At 34.5% G+C, this 21,168-nt stretch overlaps 1 protein-coding gene across 1 annotated transcript in view; it reads right to left on the reverse strand.

Annotated features, from left to right (window-relative positions):
• Window positions 1–21,168, reverse strand: part of LOC135074947 (uncharacterized) — a 50,807-nt gene that overhangs the window by 7,011 nt on the left and 22,628 nt on the right. The window contains exons 19-33 of the mRNA XM_063969311.1: window positions 17,869–17,954; window positions 16,881–17,004; window positions 14,398–14,592; window positions 14,223–14,282; window positions 13,866–14,094; window positions 13,233–13,286; window positions 12,401–12,552; window positions 11,754–11,873; window positions 10,493–10,708; window positions 8,725–8,799; window positions 7,016–7,208; window positions 5,025–5,102; window positions 3,951–4,075; window positions 2,996–3,148; window positions 2,241–2,374 (exon numbers count right to left, since the gene is read on the reverse strand). Coding sequence (XP_063825381.1) covers window positions 2,241–2,374; window positions 2,996–3,148; window positions 3,951–4,075; window positions 5,025–5,102; window positions 7,016–7,208; window positions 8,725–8,799; window positions 10,493–10,708; window positions 11,754–11,873; window positions 12,401–12,552; window positions 13,233–13,286; window positions 13,866–14,094; window positions 14,223–14,282; window positions 14,398–14,592; window positions 16,881–17,004; window positions 17,869–17,954 — 1,994 coding nt within the window. The remainder of the gene's footprint in view (window positions 1–2,240; window positions 2,375–2,995; window positions 3,149–3,950; window positions 4,076–5,024; window positions 5,103–7,015; window positions 7,209–8,724; window positions 8,800–10,492; window positions 10,709–11,753; window positions 11,874–12,400; window positions 12,553–13,232; window positions 13,287–13,865; window positions 14,095–14,222; window positions 14,283–14,397; window positions 14,593–16,880; window positions 17,005–17,868; window positions 17,955–21,168) is intronic.

The raw sequence follows: 21,168 nt of genomic DNA on the forward strand, positions 1-21,168 counted from the left end.
CCAACTATAAATCATTTCTTACCCCCGCTGTTAAAACTTTCCCCAGCGATGTTAAAACCAACCCCAAACCGGGGGTAAGATCTAAAAAGTGACTTGTTTGGCAAAACTCGATTTTTCTCAGATATGGTAATTATTATACAGGCTGTTAGGTAAATGGGTATATGAGCCGACACTAGCCCATGTTAACATGGTCATATAAATGGTATGGTGAAGTCAGAAATTTGATATCATCATTTTATTTTTTTTAATTTTCATACAAAATAAATGTTATAAAATCCGATTTGTATGAAAATTAAAATAATTAAAATGAAGATATCAATTTTCTGACTTCACCATACCATTTATATGCCCATGTTAACATGGACTAGTGTCGGCTCATATACCCATTTACCTAACACCCTGTATACATTTTGTTGTACTTTACGTAAAGCTCATTAAATTTGACATCACGTACCAAAAAACCATGTTTCTTGCTAAAGCAGTTTAGAAAATATTACGCTCAAATCAAAATTTGTTAGGACCAGCCCCAGTCTCCCCTACTCATAATACATAGTACCTACATTCCCTGAATATGAGACAAATCCAATGAGTTTTTTGTCATAATTTTACTATTTACTTGTATTAGTGTGCTCTTAAAAAGAGTTCAAAACGATTTACAGCATATCAGACTACACATTTTTGTTGCAGAATAACACCTAGGTACTACATCGAAATAAGATGCCGCAGTGTTAAGTTTGATGTGCTGTCGTCTGTACAAGTTTTAATTTGGACTTATTGGATTTGTCTCATATTCAGGGAATGTACTATGTACCATTAGTAGAGTCTTAGTTTAAAAGGATGCCAACGATTTAAAAGTCACCCTGTATACAATCGAAGTAACTGACTGTTTATCTTATATGTAGTTTCATTTAAAATAACGATAGACTACAAATAGTAGCCCTTATGAAACCATATCTGCTGTGCTCACTGAATGCGCATGACTGATAACATTATTCTGATGATGTCTGCTCGGGGCTACCAAAACATGGCTAGTGTTGTCATAGCAAATGGAAACGTCGATAATTCACTATCGATATAATGTGCGGAAATATCAGACATCTTTAGAGATACTACGGTTGATGGTAAACGTTTCAAAACAATACAATATTGTTTAACCGTCTTAGACTGCATCTCACTTAACATTGTGATTGCGGTCAATTACCTGCTTTTGGCTACGTAAAAATAAGAATGAATAATAACCCAGTGGGTTTTTGGAGATCTTTTATACAATATTATCTTTCGTCAATATTAATATAACTATTGTAGGAAAAAAGATGTCGGATCTTTCCTTCTTCCCTCTTTGGATTGACTGATTTATTGTAACCAATCATTGCAAATTCTTCTTGGTAGCCATATCATCGATATCAGTTCGTCGATAGTCGACTCGTCACAACACTAAATTCATCGTATTCCACCCCGTATTGTGAAATTAGAAAATGACAAATTGAATTTGGATGTAATGAGTGTTGACGTGATAATATGTGTTCGGTTACGCTTCTATTTCTGTGGTAACGGAATGCACTGTGGAAGCCATTAATATAATTAAAACGTAATTATAAAGCGCCAACGGTGATAAAACGCCACATATGGAATGAGGGTAAAAAAAACTAAAAAAACTCATTTATTTATCTCAAAATTTAATATAGCTTGCTCTTATTCATCACTTCGGGACAACATATTATTGTAGACTGGTGCTGAGAAGAAGTGGCGAAAGAAATTCAGTCGCTTTTGTCAACCTCTTTTTCAATTAATACTTAGTTACAGAAAATACATCAAACAAGATAAGTAAAAGGTAACCGGTCACCTTATTTATCTGTTAAACGTCTCTATCTGAGACCTGTGAAATCTAAAGCTTTAGTTTAGACTATCAGGAACTATATCAGGTGGTTAACCAAGCCCTTAATTAAGCTATTCATGGCGTCTCTATTTATAAATCACGTGGCTTCTGCCATAGTCAGAAAATGGAAATGTTATTAAATCTACTAACTGTGTATTATGTAAGCTTTAATTCGGTTCTCGTTAATACCAAGATGTTCATAAAATTAGTATTTTTTTTAAACTTTAGAATTTTGCAAAACTTTGTAAGTGAGTTGGATTAATAAAGTTCGTTAACAATGTTTAGAAATACTTTTCAGTAATACACATTGGGAAAATATAAATAATTTAGGTATAAATATAGGTAATCAAGAATATTTTCCTACCGAAAACAAAATCCGAATAGCTCTAGAGGAAAATTGACGAATATATCCGACCAGACCCACACTTTATGCTTGAAATATCGTTTCCTGCACTTCGAGGCGTTGACGATAAGGTCTCCATGCTTGTTGACGAAACCCTAAAAGTAAATTTAAATTGCAATGATCAATGACTTATACTGGGATCATCTAATCTCCAATGCAAAAGCATGACTCTGTAATTAATCAGAGGAAAATGGAGGATTTAGCTTACAACCCCACGCTGATACATCAGAGATGTAATGGATTTTTTTCCGAAGTGTGTTAATTGTATTTAACCCAAGAGCTAAGTAAGGTACTGAGTACAGTACAGTACAAATTCTATACTAAACCTAAGTACATTAAATATATTATTTGTATTTTAGGAACAATACAAACAAAAACAAACGAGGTTTCGTTTAAATTAACATGATGCTAATATAATAATTGTAATCTTTACACAACAACACAAAGGCGTTGTTTTATCAAAGTAAATTTACACTGAGTAACTCAAATATTACGCCTAAACATATTACTTCTTATCTTTCAATATTAAACAGACGTCTGTCTCATAACTTCTAACAAGAATGGCTTAAGACAAAGCCCTCGTGATTAATATCATAAAGCTGAAATGAAAAAATAAATTTGCGAACATTTTTATGAACTAATCCTATTACTTTGAGAAATACAGTTTCACTTTTCACTTGGATTATTAATTCTCTTTAAAATTATTTGATACTGACCTGATGCATCGTTAGAAAGACTTTAACATAAAAGAATACGTCGAAAATGGACTGCAGCCAAAATATAACGTAACAATCGTTCAGAGTGGTCAATTCGTAAAGTGCTATCACATAGTCTATTGTCGCCATCAGGCATGTGAAGTAGCCGAATAACTGAAAATTAAAACAATATTTTTAAAATACCTAATGCAATTTCTTGATAAAATTTCAAGAACTTCCACAATTTTTCCGAGTATGAAAATACCTGTATCTAATGTTAAAGGTAGCATGTCAAGGCAGTTCTGAACAGAAAGGTCACGCGTGTAATTAGATCCGTCCAGGAACGAGAAGGTAATCGTATAGAGAGTAGAGACTGCCCACTGGTGATGTTCACTCGTAACAGTAATTTGTACCAACCAGACAATTACATTACAGACCGCTCGCCTTACACAGCGACCGCGTTTCTGGTAAATCTAATACGTAATCGAGGTGACGTCACCTGATTCTCAAATCAGGACTAATCCTTAGGGGCAGATGCACTCTTCCATGATACGTAGTGTAAAGCTAGTTTGTATATTTTGTTCCCAATTTGACGGGGATAAACTTACGTCATGTTCGGTTGATTCAGGCATGCTGATTGTACGAAAAAAATGATTTTGCATCTCGAAAGGACCTATAAGCCGTTGATTGGTCTAATTAAGCTACGACAGCTCAAAAATCTGCCCACAAAATTTGACCGAACTGATTGTAACCTTAATGTTACAACGAATACCTTAAAAGATTATGGTCTATTAGCGCTAAACATTATTTAACTTATTACGGCTGCATTACTATAATCAATGAGGGCTGGACGAACACATCCCGTTCCCTTACTCCTTGTAATTCCCTCGCACAATCCCATGTAGGTAAGTTTTCATCTTATTATTGAGTAACACTAATACCTCCACATCTTCCTCGTTATAGGTATTTATCTTACCTGAAATATCCATGTGCCAGGACGCTGCAAATTACTGATACTCGCGTAGCTATGGTACGTCATCACGCTGGTGGTTGACTTGGCCTGGCTGATGTTTGACTGCGACACACGGGCATTGAGGTTACCTGCGTTAAAGAAATCACATGAGCATAGCTACTCCATGCTAATTAACCGATCAGCTCAGACCAGATTAATGAAGTTTTCGAAGTTGGATCCCATATCAAAATAATGTCAAAAACCAGAAATTAACGCCTTCATGGAATACTCGTTAAATAGTTAAGCTTTTACAATCGAAACTTCTGGGTTCGTTTACCAGATGATAATAAATAGAGTAAAATCACTTCATGCAACTTTTAGTGAAGTTATAGAAAACTGAAATGTCGAAAGTAATATGATTTCAGGCACAAGCACTAGCATCAAGAACACTATAGATAGTTTCTGATTTCGTATATTGTCTGCAGCATTTCTATCGACGTGGACCACACAAAGTCCTACATCTGACCTAAGTACGAAACTAAACGAGCCCAGAACTCGGTAGTTGGATTACAGCCTTCTGTAGTAACGAGTTAGTTAGCGGTGGCAACTCATTTTATCGAGTTACCAACACGTCCGACGCGCTTCAAAGTCAACACATGAACTTGGTCATTTATTTCTTTGTATAAACTTGTGTTATTTCATTTTCTCAGAGTTTTTGTTGTTGTGCGAAATTGTATTAGCAAAAGAAATGTTGATCAGTTCTGACTTAAGTGTACAAAAAATAGTAAAGACCTGACCGAAATGGATAAAGACCTGTACAATATTGGACCTCGACTTATAGGTTTACATACACTTCGCGATATTCGCTGAGACTGTGCTCAAATAAGTACCACTAGTGAAACAAAACAAACTTAAGTGCTGCATAAGCTGCACTCTACTATTTATTCTATGGCTGCACTTAGATTGAAACCTGTTCTAAGTATAACAAAAGTAACTACTAAACTATAGAATACAATAAAGATCAGATTTTGTGCTTTAGTATTTCTAGTCAAAATACTTTTTACAAAGAAAAGGGCTTTAAACAATCATATTACATACCTGGAACTTCGAATCTACTGTCACCGCTTCTCGAATCCACACCTGACTCCAGGGACATTAGGTCTACTTCAGAGTCTTCTGTAAATAAGACAACAATTTAACGTTTGTTTTTATTTGTATAGAGAACAATAGCGTCTAGACAAACCTAAAGAGGATTTAGGACGCTATTTGGATCAAATATGTAATTGCTCAATAATGAATAATAAATAAAAAATAAAAAAAATTAAATATATGTACATTATGTGATATGGTGGTCATCACATTATAATATTAAGTAGGTATAACGTCTCAATAAGTAAACGCATTCATGGTATGAAAATTGTAGCTGACACAGAAATTAAATCAACTGTTAACTGTTCTACAACATACAATAAAATTCCAGCGAAAACTTTAAATACGAGTATAGTCACCCTGTCTCACTGCAGTTAACTATCTTTTTAATTTGAACACAGACTCTTACAAAAGAATTCCATGATTAAACTAGTGACGACTATTGAATTCCTGTTAAACGGATCGGAAACGCTAATTCTACAATTGGGTCACATGCAAATTCGTTCACAACGAACTAGAAATTGATGGGGTAAAGCGAATAGAGATCCTTTTTACTAAACTGTTGCATTTTAGGTACAATAAAAACAAAGTGCTTTTTAGAACAGAAATACTTTTAAATATCTCTTTTATGCATTTTTTTCCAGAATGGTTTCCCGAATAAGCCCATTTGAATAAAATACCAACATATAGTTTTGTTATCAGAGGACAATACTAGTTTTTCACTATAAATTGAACCTATTAAAATCGATCGAAACACGCTTTTGGAGTCCATGCAAATAAAATAGCCATCCATTTGGCTACACAATCGAAGTAAAGTTTTTCCCACACACTTTCCAACACTAACACAACTAAAGCTGAATATTCAGATTCATGCATTTTAATGTTTGTTACGTCTTCATGCTGAACACATTTTTTTTCTTTTCTATTTTAAAACCGATTTAACGATGCAAGATAACTTTTTGTTCCCAAAAACAAGTAATAGTGATCATATAATTTAACGTGCTCTAGTAGGTATGGCTTTGTATTTTATGTTCAATAAAGATTTTCCAGTGTTTTCTTTTTCAATATTATGCAAAAGCACTTGAAAGTATAAAATATCGATTGTAAGATGAAGCTCATCCACTTTTCGGTTCCCGGGATACTTAAATATAACTAAAACATATTTTCCCGAATCGAAGCCGTAGCTACTTGTTGTCCCATAGGCAAAAGATTTATTGATTTCATAAATCAAAAAGAAGGTTATCCCAAGAAACCTTTTAAAGTTTAATATTTTATGATTACGAAATTCCCAAGCTTCTTTCGTGCATTTATAAAGCTCAAGGGCTAATATCAGGAAGAATGAATTAATACCCCAACAATGACAGCTCGCCAATATCGTAAGAGTCTGAGCCTCTTTGTCGGATTAAGAGCTTAGCTTTTGCCAATTAATCCACCTTTATTGTCACGAGGTTCAGACCACTAGTAGTACTAATAGATGCCGCGTGAGGCCATTCGACCCTGAAGTCAAGAAGAAGCGTACGAGTATAACGGTCTTCCACTGAAGTCAAAGCAAAGCATAACGGACTTCGCCAACTTATTTCTTTAAATTCATATCGAGGAAATAACGTTACAAATAACAAGGGATAAAAACATTCTGAAATATGTTTTGGTACAGAATCCAATGTGTGCTTTTCTTATATTCCACAGAATACTTCTGGATGACTTCATTTTTTTTACACTACTACATGGATGACCTAAATTTTTTTGCACACAAATGTTTGTGATGAGTGTGATTGGGTAAATGACTGAGTCATCAAACACTCTTTTAAATTTATTTAAATTGGAAAAGGTGAGTAAACGCGACAGGGTTTCTGCTTCATAGTTCATAAGTAACAGGGGAGTTTGATTATTTCAAAATGGACAGCGGTATCTATTCAATGGTATTATCTACGCCAGCTTACCTGAAGAGGTGTCGTCGGCAATATCCATAGTTATAGGCATGATATAATCTTTGGACACTTCAAAGGCTTTGTACAACGGGTCCTGGATTTTGGGATAGTATTTAACGAGGTTGAAGAACGTTTGACTAGGTATCACCAGGAGATCTAGACTCCGGCTGGCGTATATCGCTACTGCTGAGCAAGATACTGGTTGCTAAAAGTGAAATTAACAGAAATGTATTAAATTGTACATTAGGACAGTCGTCAAAATATACACCTGATCTAAAATAACGTGAACGTCAGAATGGCGGGTGTATGGTCACAGAATTGAATAATATAAAAATGAATTTTTAATACCTGAGATGTACCTTGGTGTACCTTTAGTTATTAATTTTGTACCTCCCTAAAACGGGAACAATTACAATTACAAAATGAGCCGCCAACCTGATATCAGGTTGGCGGGTGTATGCTGAAATTGGACGAAACAGGTAAGTTATGGTTTTCTTATATTTATCATTATTTAGTACCTCAGATGTACCTCACAAATATATTATTATAAACCAAATGCGACGAATAATTACCGAGAAAATTGATACGAAAAATTTGATGTCCACCATTTTTTTGATGGCCACCATTTCTTATAACAAGTTAGAAAGTTGATACTGACACAGATAATACATACCGTAGTATTTTTTAAGTCTGTTTTTTATGGCACGCACACTTTTGAAAAGAAGAAAACAATAATAATAGAAGAAGAAGACTATGTCCCGATTATTAGTTCCGATTGTTGCCACGTTGGACAACCTTATTTATGACATTTACAGGAGGGCGCCTCTCTATCAATACTAACTTTTTGATTTTAGCAAATTAATGGCGTTGGCAAATGCAAAAGTGTGCGTGCCATAAAAACAGACTTTAAAAATACTACGGTATGTATTAACTGTGTCGGTATCAACTTTCTAACTTCTTATAAAAAATGGTGGCCATCAAAAAAAAGGTGGACATCAAATTTTTCGTATCGATTTTCTCCTTAATTATTCGTCGCATTTGGTTCATATTTATTATTTGTGAGGTACATCTCAGGTACTAAATAATGATCAATATTAGAAAACCATAACTTACCTGTTTCGTCCAATTTCAGCATACACCCGCCAACCTGATATCAGGTTGGCGGCTCATTTTGCAATCGTAATTGCTCCCATCTTAGAGAAGTACAAAATAAATAACTAAAGGTACATCAAGGTACACCTCAGGTATTAATTAATCGTATTTATTTTGTTAATTTCTATGATCATACACCCGCCATTCTGACGTTCACAAAATAACAGATTTCCTTTATTAATTCTGAACCTTGTTCTAAAGGTATACAGTTCAAAATCTAATGTGGAAAGTCATAGTGTGGTGGTCAACTTTATCTGTGAAAGATTAATTGGATGTTTTGGACGCACTAAGTATAATTTCTGCTCGGGTATATACTCTGTAGCAAACCTCGCATAGTTGAGCAAAGTTATAATATTTTAAGTAATTTAAGACCCTTAGAGAATTCTTACAAATCAGTTCGTTGCGTAGGTACTTTATTTTGCTTAAACAAATGACCTTTCGTTATGGCATCGTTTTTATTTTGACCACATCCATCGGTGCAGGGATTAATGATATTTTATTTTAAAACGAGATTCATGAGAAACATAAAACAATGTGACAATTTATTCATACGTTGCAATAACACTCACGCCGGTGAAATTGCCGAACATTCCGCCCGGGCCCATGCACGTTATCATTTCATTGTACGAGGTCAGCACATCCACCTAAAATTAAATATTTATCAAATACATTAACCTATTAAACTTTAAAATATTATACAGATTCATAACTGAAAAACGGGTAGTATTTAAACGAGTGACTGGAAATTTATGTTGTAAGTGTCAAAAATAATTAATGTGGGCTAAAGAATTACTAAGTGAGCGACTGAGTGCGAGTGACGAAAAATCAAAAGAATAGCAACTTACAAAAAAAAATTGAGTTCATTAAAATACAAAATGAGAAGCTTCATAATATTTGAGAGACCTAATATTTGATTGAGTGTCAACGTTAGGTCCTGCATTTTTTTCAGTATTTGGCAAATGCTTTTTTTATACTGAGCGGTATTTTGAACTTTAATGAAGTGTTTCGAATGCAAAAACTACTTTGAAAAATACTATTATGAGCAGCGTATTATGAGCTCACATTTAAATAAAATATGATCTTATGAAATAAATATTTGACGGAACACTATTCTAGTAGCGAAAAAAATAAATCATTAAAATTTAAGGGTAGGTAATCAAATGAAACAATGTATTACGAAAAATGAAATAAATTTGTATTTTCTTAAATCGAATCAATAATCGAATAAAATAAGTCGCTTCTGTCGACCCAAAAAAAAGTAATCTTATTAATAAGGTTCATTGGTACCTATGAGGATTGAGGAGCTCTACCTACTCATCGTCACTGTATGATAAGTGCTGGCTTGGACTTAGCGGGCCGGCCTCGTTTTCTTTTTTGTCCAATAGGTATCAGTTTTGCTTCCAGTGGCGGTGTTGTTAGTTTGAGCCGAATTGCTAGACCCAAAACGTGTTTGCATACATATTTTGTTAAAAATTCGGGACAGTCGCCCCGCCCCCATTCGAATTCGCGCGCTGTAACAATCTGTAGTTTTCATTAATAAAGCGTATCAAAATAAAAAACATAAGACCTCAAATATAATATCAGTAACCAATAATCATTAATAAAGCAGCTCACAAAACTTTGCTTAGAATTAACTTTTTTGTAGTTCGTTCAGTAAAACCTCAATTAGAAAAATCTAATGTATCTTCATATTAAAGTTGCCCTCTCTGTATTTCTAGTCGCTCACTTAGTAATTTAGTCGCCCGGATAGTATTTTTATGTCTGAAATGTAATAATCAAAACCCACATTTTGTAAGCTCGTTCTCACATTCGTCGTTAGTTTGGTAAATTTTTCGCTTACTCAAATTCATACCGCTCAAGGTATTAAAACAGTATGCCATCATCAGTCGCAAAGTTTTTTTTTAGTCGCTCGTTTTATAATTCCCCCTGAAAAACTGCTACGAAAGTTCGTAGTCTCGTAGCGTTCATAACAAATAGCAGGGTGAAAACTACAAGTCCACCGAAAACATCATATTTATAACATCAAAGTAAACAAGCACAAAAGGAGCTCTTAATTTAATAACCAGAAACGAAAATGTTCTACTCATGAATGACAACAATAAAATATTATTTAACAGCTACGAATCGTAGTCTCGTAGCGTTCGTAGCAAATAGGATTTCGTATTGCAGTGTAAGAACTAAGAACCGCATACTCCTAACTAACCAACGGGTTTTATTAGCTAAAAATAATTATACGAAATATTGTAGATTCGTAATATCATGTGCATATGCAATTGAAAGTTACCTCAATTTTTTTACTTGCTTAAATATAGGAGAAAAATAAAAAACATACTATACCTTGCCTCGGTAAATAATATAAATATAGGGCTGCACGTCTCTGCACTGTATCACCGTCTCGCCCTTCAGGAAGTACATCTCGTGGAGGTGCTGTGTGATGACCCTGATGAAGGACCTCTCGACCTTCCCGAAGAGGGGCACTTCTCGAAGGGCTCTCTCGTACATGAATACTAAGGTGTCTTCCATTAGCGCTGTGTTGAGGCACCGGCATATTTCCTAAGAAACACCCAAATAAATAATAAATAATAATAAATAAATATCCTTGGACATTTTACACTGCGCTTCTAGTCCCAAACTAAGCAAAGCTTGTACTATGGGTACTAGACAACGGATATAAACATACTTAAATACTTTTTTTCTGTAAATACTACTTATACATAGAAAACACCCAGTCCAATACAAATAAATATGTTCATGCACACAAATGTTTGTACTGTGCGGGAATCGAACCCGCTACCTCCGGAATAGTAGTCCGTTTCGAACCACTACACCAAACGGCCGAAATACAACTAAGTAACTACTTACAGAAGGTTTATTTTCGGACTATGCATTGTCATATAAATCCATAAAAATACACCTCCGTGTCATTTACAGGCCAGGCCAATCACTAAATAAAATAATCGCCAAAGAGAGTTGTTTGTTTTGTCATTGTTTGTTGTTACAAAATTAATTTAAAATACTCATTCACTCGTCTAACAAAAGTAAACCCTTAAGTCTTTAATAAAGTCATCCCAAGGGCCTGATAAACCTATTTTGTTCTTTACTATTCTAACCCTCCATTGTAAAGTTAGAACCGAACCCGACAACAAAAATTCCAAACAATGGCTACCTTATTAAAAGTTGGGCGATACCAGCAGGTGGAAAGTATTCAAAAGGGAATGCCGGCAACTTTCTGACCGCAGATTCCATAATGGCTTAAATATGAAATGGGAACAAAGACAACCTAGCTTTGTAGATACCGGTCAGTTTTCAGTTTTTTAGTAGTGACACTTTTTTCCATTATTACTTAAGATGTCAGCTGTCTACTTCTACGAGGTTGTTAGTGTTTTACAAATAACCCTGTATAAATAGGGTGATGAGGTATGTGGTTATTGCATGACACACTACTGCTTCTCTATCTAAAAAGTTTCTCATTACTAGTCCATGACATGTCAGGTGAAGTCGTGTGACGTCACCAGATATCTTAACCTCTAGCTAGACAATAAAATTTATTACGGATGCGATTTCTATAACTTTAAATGGTCTTTTAGTGAAAACAAACTTGAGGGTTGCTCCCGTTGGTCCGCTTCCAGACATACTCAAAATACTTCACCGTTTTCGCAGTGAGCATCAGATCGACGTTCTCTTGATATAGAAAGTTGGCCAGGTCCCTTGTTTTTTCCTGAAACGTATGGAAGTTCTCATTAAAACTAATCTAATTACAAAGCTGGTAATATTTTTAATGGTTAAAGTTTCTCCATTAACCGCACAGGTGTTACGGACGTTAGTTATTATTTAGCATACTTTTATAAATTAGCGGAAAACTGGCTTGTGCTGTGCTGTTTTTGGTTTTAAATAAAAAGTATAAAAAGTGTCATCATAAATGACATTTTCCGAGCACCTTTGCTTATAACACGACTATGGTGATCGCACACCTGTGCGCATTAATCGAACCGATTTAATCCTTTAATAAATTAATTACCTAATTAATGCGATGCGCATTCTCTAAGTTTGCATCACTAATATGATGAACACCTAGTTGCGTTAACTTTAATTAGAAAATTTTATTTGAAGCTAGTCAGCTATTCATTTCGGATTTTTCCGACTTTAGTTAGTATATCGATGAGTTTCTTTCAAATAAGCCTACATTTTCCTAAAAACTGCACTGGTATACTGACAAGCTAAAATAGAACTACAGAACAAACTCACATTATGTTCGAGCAAAGCATGCGTTTCCGTAGACCTTGACGCAGCGACGTAGCCAAACATAAAAGCGAAGTAGAGGAAGCCGGTGATCTTTAGAGCCATGTTCAACCACACGTCTACAATGTTCGACACGCCCGCTGGAGTGCAGCCGCACCCTAAAGCGAGAAGATTTTGAAATAGTTATCATTCTAAGGCCCAGAACAGACGGTGAAACGCAACTGCAACGAAACTGCAACTGCTAGTTACTTTTGAGTTGCATCTAAGTTTCTGCCATAGCGTCCGATGAAAGACCACACATGACGCGATCAGTTTGAAACTATCAGATTCAGTTTCATTCATCAGAATCATCCGAAAGTTGCAGTTTCGTTGCATTTGCGATTCACCGTCTGTTCTGGGCCTAACCCTCCATTTTAAAGTTGGAATATCATGATGGTCAATGGGATCCCCATTGTGAAAAAGTTGTCAGATCTCACGTAGAGCAAAGCTTCTAACTCTGCTCTGTACCTACGCCCCAACTCTACAAGCCTTCTATAAATGTTCTAGTTGCATGTCAAACCAAACAGCTTGAAGTTTGTCTTATGTTACCAAAATATAAAAAAGTTATAATTATAAATGACTAAAGATACACAATATACAGTTTAGCTTAATATGCCGCCCGTCTATCCAACCTATAAGCCACATTTATAGGAATTCCGTATTTGTCGATAAATCCTATTATCCTGTACTATTAAAGCCTTTACTATAATAATAAAATTAACTAATGTAGCTGTTCAATAAGCTAATGTTATTATTACTTCCACTAATAGAGTATTGGATAACAAAACACAATATTTACCCACAAATATTTCGAAAACCCAGTAAAATGTGTTCGCGTATTCAGAAGCCGCATCTGTAATCGTATATGAGTGGTAAATGTGTTTCTATGGCAACAAAGCGTATAAAGATTATATTTTGGTAAAATGCTGTATAGAGCTATAGTCCTGAGCCCTTAATAAAAAAGGCAAGGAATTACGTAATGCCGTAATACCATTATTAATATTACAGTGGATGGGAATACATTTTTTTTAGATAGGCTAAAGAAAAAATAAGATGCTTATAATAAATATGCCTGTCAACCATGAAATATGAAGCAATTTTATAATAATCGACATGAATTGTTCTTGGGACATTTTCTGAGCACAGTTCGATTTTATGCCAACAAAACTTGGATAATATGTTTACTATTTCGCTCCAAAGGTTCTGGGTTTGATTCCCGGTAATCACTACACATTTGCACTAAAGCATTCTCGCCCAGTTTTACCTTTGGGTTGAATTATCAGTTTTTGTATGAAATTGTTTCCAGTAGATCTTTGATTTTGTTACATTATTAAGCTGATGTCCACGAAATTTGACACTAGTGTAATAGAAACCGGTTTTAAATAACGAAAAAATTCAATGAAATAAAATTATGGTACTTCTGGATACTTACACTTAATATCCACTTTATTAGTAGTCACAGTCAGGGCTCTGGTACAGTTGACCAAAATATAGTATGTGTCGGGGGGCAGATACGGCGTGCAGGTGTTGATGAAAATGACAGTCGAGGCGAAGTTCACGATAGTGACTGTCACAGGCAAGTATTTGAGAAGCACGATGATCGGGTTCACTTGCATTATGTCACTCTCCCAATATGAAAAGGATTGCATTACTCTACTGACCTGCAATAATATTCTATAGTAAATTAAGATTTAATTTGTTTTTAAAACCGTCCAAAGAGAGTCGAAAGCTCTTAAAAAACTTAAACTCCATTAGAGAATCTAAATAAAAATTAGGTAATCGCACTTACTAAAAGCATCCGATTCATCCGATAAAAATCCATGTCTGTATTGTCGTTGACAATTCGTAACTGAAAAACACGAGTGTGATTAAGTTAAAAATAATTTCACCATATGAATAAATAAACTCTTTTGACAATAATATCTTTTGAAAAGTAGGCTTAATACCAAATCGTTACTCCTTACCACTTGTTCAATCGGAAATACAGAGATAGCATCGATGAAAAATGATGTTTTCAAATATCTTGACACAGACAACAAGGGATGGGTGACCAGCAGCGACCTCTCGTTATAGTACGCTACGTATGCCATGACCACTATGTCCACGTACAGTAGAATGTCTGTCCAGGGATACGCGCCCATATGTCTGTGTTGCTTAGTCTGAAAATAAATTAATAAGTCTGAAGAAAAAATAATTTAATGAATGCAGTCCTCCTCTCAGGACATCATTCCATTCTGACAACGTTAATACAGAGACAAGCGACTGAGACAAGAGATCGAAACAGGATCGCAAGTCTTGTTCGCATTAAGTTTCAACCACCAACGCGTGCAGTGTACCTAACATGAGTTTACGTTAGGTGTGCTCGCTAGCGAAAACGTCAAAAATCTCTATGGAGATTTTGTTTCTTGAAAGTAGCCGCTAGGGGCGCTGCACAATATGTCATACAATTAATGTCATTTTTTTACGCAGTCGCTAGCGAGCACACGTAACGTAAACTCATGGTAAGCACACTGATCGCCATCGCGCGATCAAAGGCCGATGACAGGTCGCGCGACCTATGACAGTTCACGCGACCTGTCATGGGCCTTTGATCGCGCCGTGATCGCGCCGGGGATGGCGATCTGCACGCGTTGGTGTGGTTGATGCATTAGTCGAGTAATTTAGTAGGGCCTTTGGACAATAAAGCATCAGTTCGCGAGCGAGGTTGGTCGACCTGTCAGGTTACGATTTCGGTCTCCCGTCTCGGTCTCTTGTCTCGGTCACTTGACCCAATAGCGGCGACAACTGCCATCTTACGATAATTTTTTGAAAATACATACGGGTGTGTTTTTTCGATCGCCTGTGCGGCTGAACACGTCTTAATGCGTTTTCTTGATTTTCGATACAACCGTACGGGCTCACACGTAAAGCGCCTGTTGCCTATTGTATCGCCTATGCGGATTCACCAGTAAAGCTCAACCTGCTATTATTTACTTGTTATATTTGTCTTCCGTCTGATAATAAATGTTAATAAGCTGAAGGAGTGGAAACCGCGTCTTGGCAAGTACAGCGTTGGCTCCCAGACAAATTAGCGACAATATTATTATACTCAAGATGGCTGGTGGAGAGCGTTTAGAAGTGGTTAGATTAGTAAGAGCGGTTTCGTAACTGTGCATTGTGATGTCACATTGTAATAAATGTTTCTGTAATATTATATAATGTATAACAAATTGTATAATATTTATTTAAGGAAAACCTATCCAATATAGCCAAATAACACTCACATTACCATGGTTCCTAAAACTGCTCTTTTGTAATACGTATAATACATGGTAGTGAATAGTAATATTACCAATGAAAGACCCGGTTACCAAGGAGAAGAGGAAAATGATTTTATTAAGACTCTTTAATCCGATAAGTAACTTTGTATCAACAATACAATGTGAGCACTATTCACTTCGATACTCTCATTCGAAGAGTTTTTATATTCATAAAAATGTAACCAATACTTTTAGAAAAGCAGTATAGGTAATAGCATATGTCCTAGAATGCTTTTTTAGATTCGAGAAACAATATTACCATCATAGCGAATTGCCAATAATGAGACTATTATGTTTACATAAAACGGAATTTAAAACATAGCAATATCGGTAATGTGACATTTACAACACATACCTAATTTTTTATTTAGCTCTTAAGACTAGCTATTTTCAGCAAATGCTGTGAAAGCTCACTGTACAAATGAGACTAGAAAGGGACACACGATCTAACGGAATAACTAAACAGCATCATGATGCTGTACATGTACAGCGCTTTGTTCTGATTCCGAAGACACGTTAATGGAATTACTTTGAACATATAAATACATACATATTTTATTTAAATACTTTTATCTCGCAATCTTTGTATACGTTAATTATATTGCAGTTGTTTATCTTTTGATTAAAAATTTGGCATCTTAACTTAAAGGATAGATGTTATTTCCCATAATATGCACATTTTCTCTCTTTCATTTTACATTTTCTACATCTAAAGGTAGGTATTTAAACAATTAAAGCTTCATAGTCGCGATTACTTACCATCCGTGACAGTTAATTGTAATAAGCATGAAGTTTGAAACAACACATAGTACTAATTCAAAAAACAGTTTTGAACTGGAGTTGAACTCTTATGAATTTAAATTAAGTTCGTTTCTTTTGTTCTTCAAAACATTGTAGCCAACGATTTGAAGCAGTTAAGTTATAGTGCTTTTTTTTTACTAACATTAAAGTAGCAGAGACCTTTTAACAAGGAACAAAGGAATGAAAAGATGCGTCTGAAATCTAGACTGCAGTATCAAAGAACGGAATCTTAAACCTGATCCTTTTTTATACATAACCATTTCCAAGTTGTCATCATTATTGAACCATAACAAAAGGCAGTAAGATTCAAAATGATGGGAAGTATATTCCCATTAAATTATACTTACAGCAATATTGTAAGGGATCATCATAATGTAATACAAAGCCAACACGAATCGCACGCCGCACCAGAACTTCAAAAATATGCCATGAGGAGTAATGCAGCCTGGCAAGAACAGGTAACGAATATATCTGGAAAAAAAACCATATTTAATAATAATTTTAACGAATGTAACTTTAACCCTTACATAAAACGAAATATAAACTGCTAGCTTTTATCCCACAGTTTCAACCGCATGGAATTCGATCTTTCGAGCGTCCTGCATCTAAAATTTAAATCATTACCAGTACTTTCGGAGACTATTCCCTCCAAACAAACAATTAAATCTTTCCTCTTTATAATATTGGTATAGACAAGTATATTTATAAATGTTGTATCATGAATTTCCACATTGTTCATCTAACTTAATTATTTCGTTTTGAATTGATATTGAAATGGTAATGAACTGAATAAAGAAATATCTTTAGAAAAATTACATTCATTATTTAGCATTGTATGAATACAATACATCACGATTAAACAAATTAGGGCTCCAAATGAATACGTAATGCCAAGATCCAACTTTTTCTTTTGTTTTTAATATTATACCTACATAATTCCCGGCATACAGGGTGGACAGATTTGCAAAAAGTTCAACAGTGGATATAGAACATGTTTCATGTTCTTTTTTTTCAATTCTGTTTGATTTATGTAGTAGACTATCATGACGTACTAGGAAGGTACCCCATAATATACACCATAATCAGTCTAAAATAAACATTATTTAACTTGTTAATCTAAATATCTAATGTAGGTATCCAGGCTCTGCAAAAACAAATCTCTGAAATCTCGTCTCGAAAAAAAAGAGTAATGACATACTTAGGTAAATTAGCTTTCTTGACATAAACTTAAACGGTTTATATTTATTTTTTGTGTAACCAGTGACAAAGTTAAGTAGGCGTTAAACATTTTTGGATAATAAGTTTCAACAGTTTCCTGAAACAACTGACACTCACCTCATAACGCCCAACTTGTCGAAAGTCTTCACATACTCAACTCTGTTGCGGCCTGTGAGCACCACGAAACTCTCCTTTATTTCTTGCTGCAATAAAACAGTTTTTCGATTAGCAAATAATATATCAAGAGTTTATAATACCTGTTGGTATTATGTTCATATTTTCCAAAAATAAACTCGGATATTGGATTAATTTAATTACAACTAAAAATATTGTTAAAACCAACATAGTAATGTTCAGTGATGAGTTAGGCAAAAATATGGGCCAATTGATTAATAGTTACTTGGGACAAAGTGTAATCAACCATTGTTTACCGGGTGCTTCCTATTTAGAAATTATGAGAAAAATAACTAATTATTCGTTCGCAATAAATACCACATTAGTAATTTTAATGGGAAATAGGGGCAATGTAGGCAAAAAAGACCTACCAAACATTTTTGATAGCTTATGTTTACTTAATGTAGATAAAATAATTTTGTTCACATTCCCCTACAGTAGAAGCTTGCCACAGGAGGAAAATAATTTAAGATATAAATTGAATTTGACATTGAATACACTGACATATAATCAATGCAAATTCCATGTAATTGACATTAACAATTATTTAAAAAATAAAGGTTTACTGACAATAGATAAATATAATTATCTAAATAAATATTGCAAAAGACAAATAGCGAACTCGCTAGCATATTTTATTAAATATATAGCCATTAATTTGGCTAGCCAAACTGCTTTTATTGAGCAGAACATGGATGTTCGACCCTTGGAATCTGTTCCAAATCATAATTTAAATTACATCACAAGACAATAGAGGACAACTCTGGCATACAAAATTCGGGTGCAAAGAAATTTAACGGTTTTAATTTAGTGCATCAAAATGTACAAGGCTTCTCCGGGAAAGACTTGGAAATTGAGTTATTTATCCAAGAATTGAATATTCATGTCTTATGTTTAACGGAACATTGGCTCAGGCAATATGAATTAATGCTGAGCATTAATAGTTATAAGCTCATTAGTTCATTCACTAGAGAGTTAGCTATTCGTGGAGGGTCACTAATATTAATCAATGATAAATTAAAATGTAAAGAGCGTAAAGATATTGTATCTCTCTCTGTCGAGCGAACTATTGAGCTGTCATGTGCAGAACTGGACGACTATGTTATTGTATGTGTATATAGACCCCCATCTAGTAACTATGAGTTATTTGAAACCACAATGGAAGAGGTACTTAGAAGAGTTTGTAATAGTTCAATGAAAGTAGTTGTATGTGGAGACTTTAATATTAATATAATAGAAGATTCCTCTCTTTCAATACGGTTTTTAAATTTATTCAAATCTTTTAACTTGTTAAATCTTTTCTCTGAACCAACTAGGGTGACTCCAACATCAGCTACTTGCTTAGACAATATATTTTGTAACTGCTTAGTGCTAGAGAAATCAATGATAGATTTTGTTAATTCTGATCATTGCGGTCAAATAGCGTCATTTCAACACCATTTTGTGCCATCGAGCAAGGAAATAGAATATAGACCAGTCACTGCATCCCAGAAAGACAAATTTAAATCTCAAATATCTTATAAGGTCCCACTTTTGCATTCTTTTAACTGTAGTATTAATATTTTATATGAGCAATTATTTGAATTAATCAAAAATGAGTTCAACAAAACATTTCCTAAGAAAAAAATTAGTATTAAAAACAATAAAACTAAATTCAGTGACTGGGCTACAGTAGGTATTTATATTAGTAGGAAAAAAATGTTTGAATTATATGGTAGAAAAGCCTATAGTAGTGACCCGGACTTTATAGAATATGTAAAAAGATACTCAAAAGTTTTTAAACAAGTTTGTACTATGGCAAAATCTATTTACATACGTGACAAAATCAAAAACTCTGGCAACAAAATTAAAGCTACTTGGAATTGTATTAATAAAGAAACTTGTAGAATTATATCTCGGGATGATACATTCGCATTAAAAATTGATAACAAGTATATTAAATGCAAAGATAAGGTAGCAAGCGCATTCGAAAGTTACTTCTCAAATGTACCAATCATAACAACAAGCAATCTTAATTCATGTTCATATCATGCAATGTCTCTTCTCGAAGGTTGTGTTGATGTTTGCAATAGCCCATTAAAATTTAGACAAATAGACCCCATAGTTATTATAAAAACTTTCAAAGAACTAAATATAAAAAAAACAGAGGATATATGGGGCATATCAACAGACATAATAAAACCCATCATTCCTCTTATAGCTCCCCATTTAGCTCATATCTTTAATGAATGTATTAACGAAGGTCAGTTCCCCACCCTGATGAAACATAGTAAAATTATACCATTATTTAAAGCAGGAGACAAAAGTGACCCATCCAACTTTAGACCTATATCGATACTACCTGCGCTCAGTAAAATATTCGAAAAAAATATTTTCAATCAACTACTGTCTCATTTTAACTTAAATAAACTGTTTCATGAAAAACAATATGGGTTCACAAAAGGGAAAAGTAGGACCGATGCAGGGGTTGCTCTTATCAAACACATTTTCGATGCTTGGCAGGAGAAAAAAGATGCTATTGGTGTATTTTGTGACTTATCGAAGGCGTTTGACTGTGTTGATCATCAAACTCTGTTATTTAAGCTAGAGCATTATGGCATATCAGGCAAAGCCTTAAGCCTATTACACTCTTACCTCTCAGACAGATTACAAAAAGTAAATATTCACGGAACTAACTCTTCAGGCGCCCCTCTAAAAATGGGAGTGCCCCAAGGCTCAATACTGGGACCATTGCTCTTTCTGATTTATATAAATGATCTACCTTTTTATTCAAAGGACCTTTGTGAGATAGTATTATTTGCTGATGACACTTCTTTAATTTTTAAAACTAACAGGCGTCAGGAAATATTTGACGACGTGAATAATGCTCTTTCCAAAGTATTAGACTGGTTTACAACTAATAATTTGCTATTAAACGCAAAAAAAAACTAAATGTTTAAAATTCACTATGCCTAATGTCAAACAAGTTAACACAAATATTACAGTAAATAATGAACGTATTGAACTGATAAACTCTACTGTTTTTCTAGGTATTACTCTAGATTGTAAATTACAATGGGGCCCCCATATTGCTGCCTTGGCGGGAAGACTTAGTTCAGCTGCCTTTGCGGTGAGAAAGATCAGAAACTTGACTGATGTTGAAACAGCAAGGCTTGTATATTTTAGTTATTTTCATAGTATTATGTCTTATGGTCTTTTACTGTGGGGCTCAGCAGCAGACATAGAATCAATTTTCATTTTACA

The sequence above is a fragment of the Ostrinia nubilalis genome, chromosome 9, assembly GCF_963855985.1.
Source record: "Ostrinia nubilalis chromosome 9, ilOstNubi1.1, whole genome shotgun sequence".
Taxonomy (NCBI): domain Eukaryota; kingdom Metazoa; phylum Arthropoda; class Insecta; order Lepidoptera; family Crambidae; genus Ostrinia; species Ostrinia nubilalis.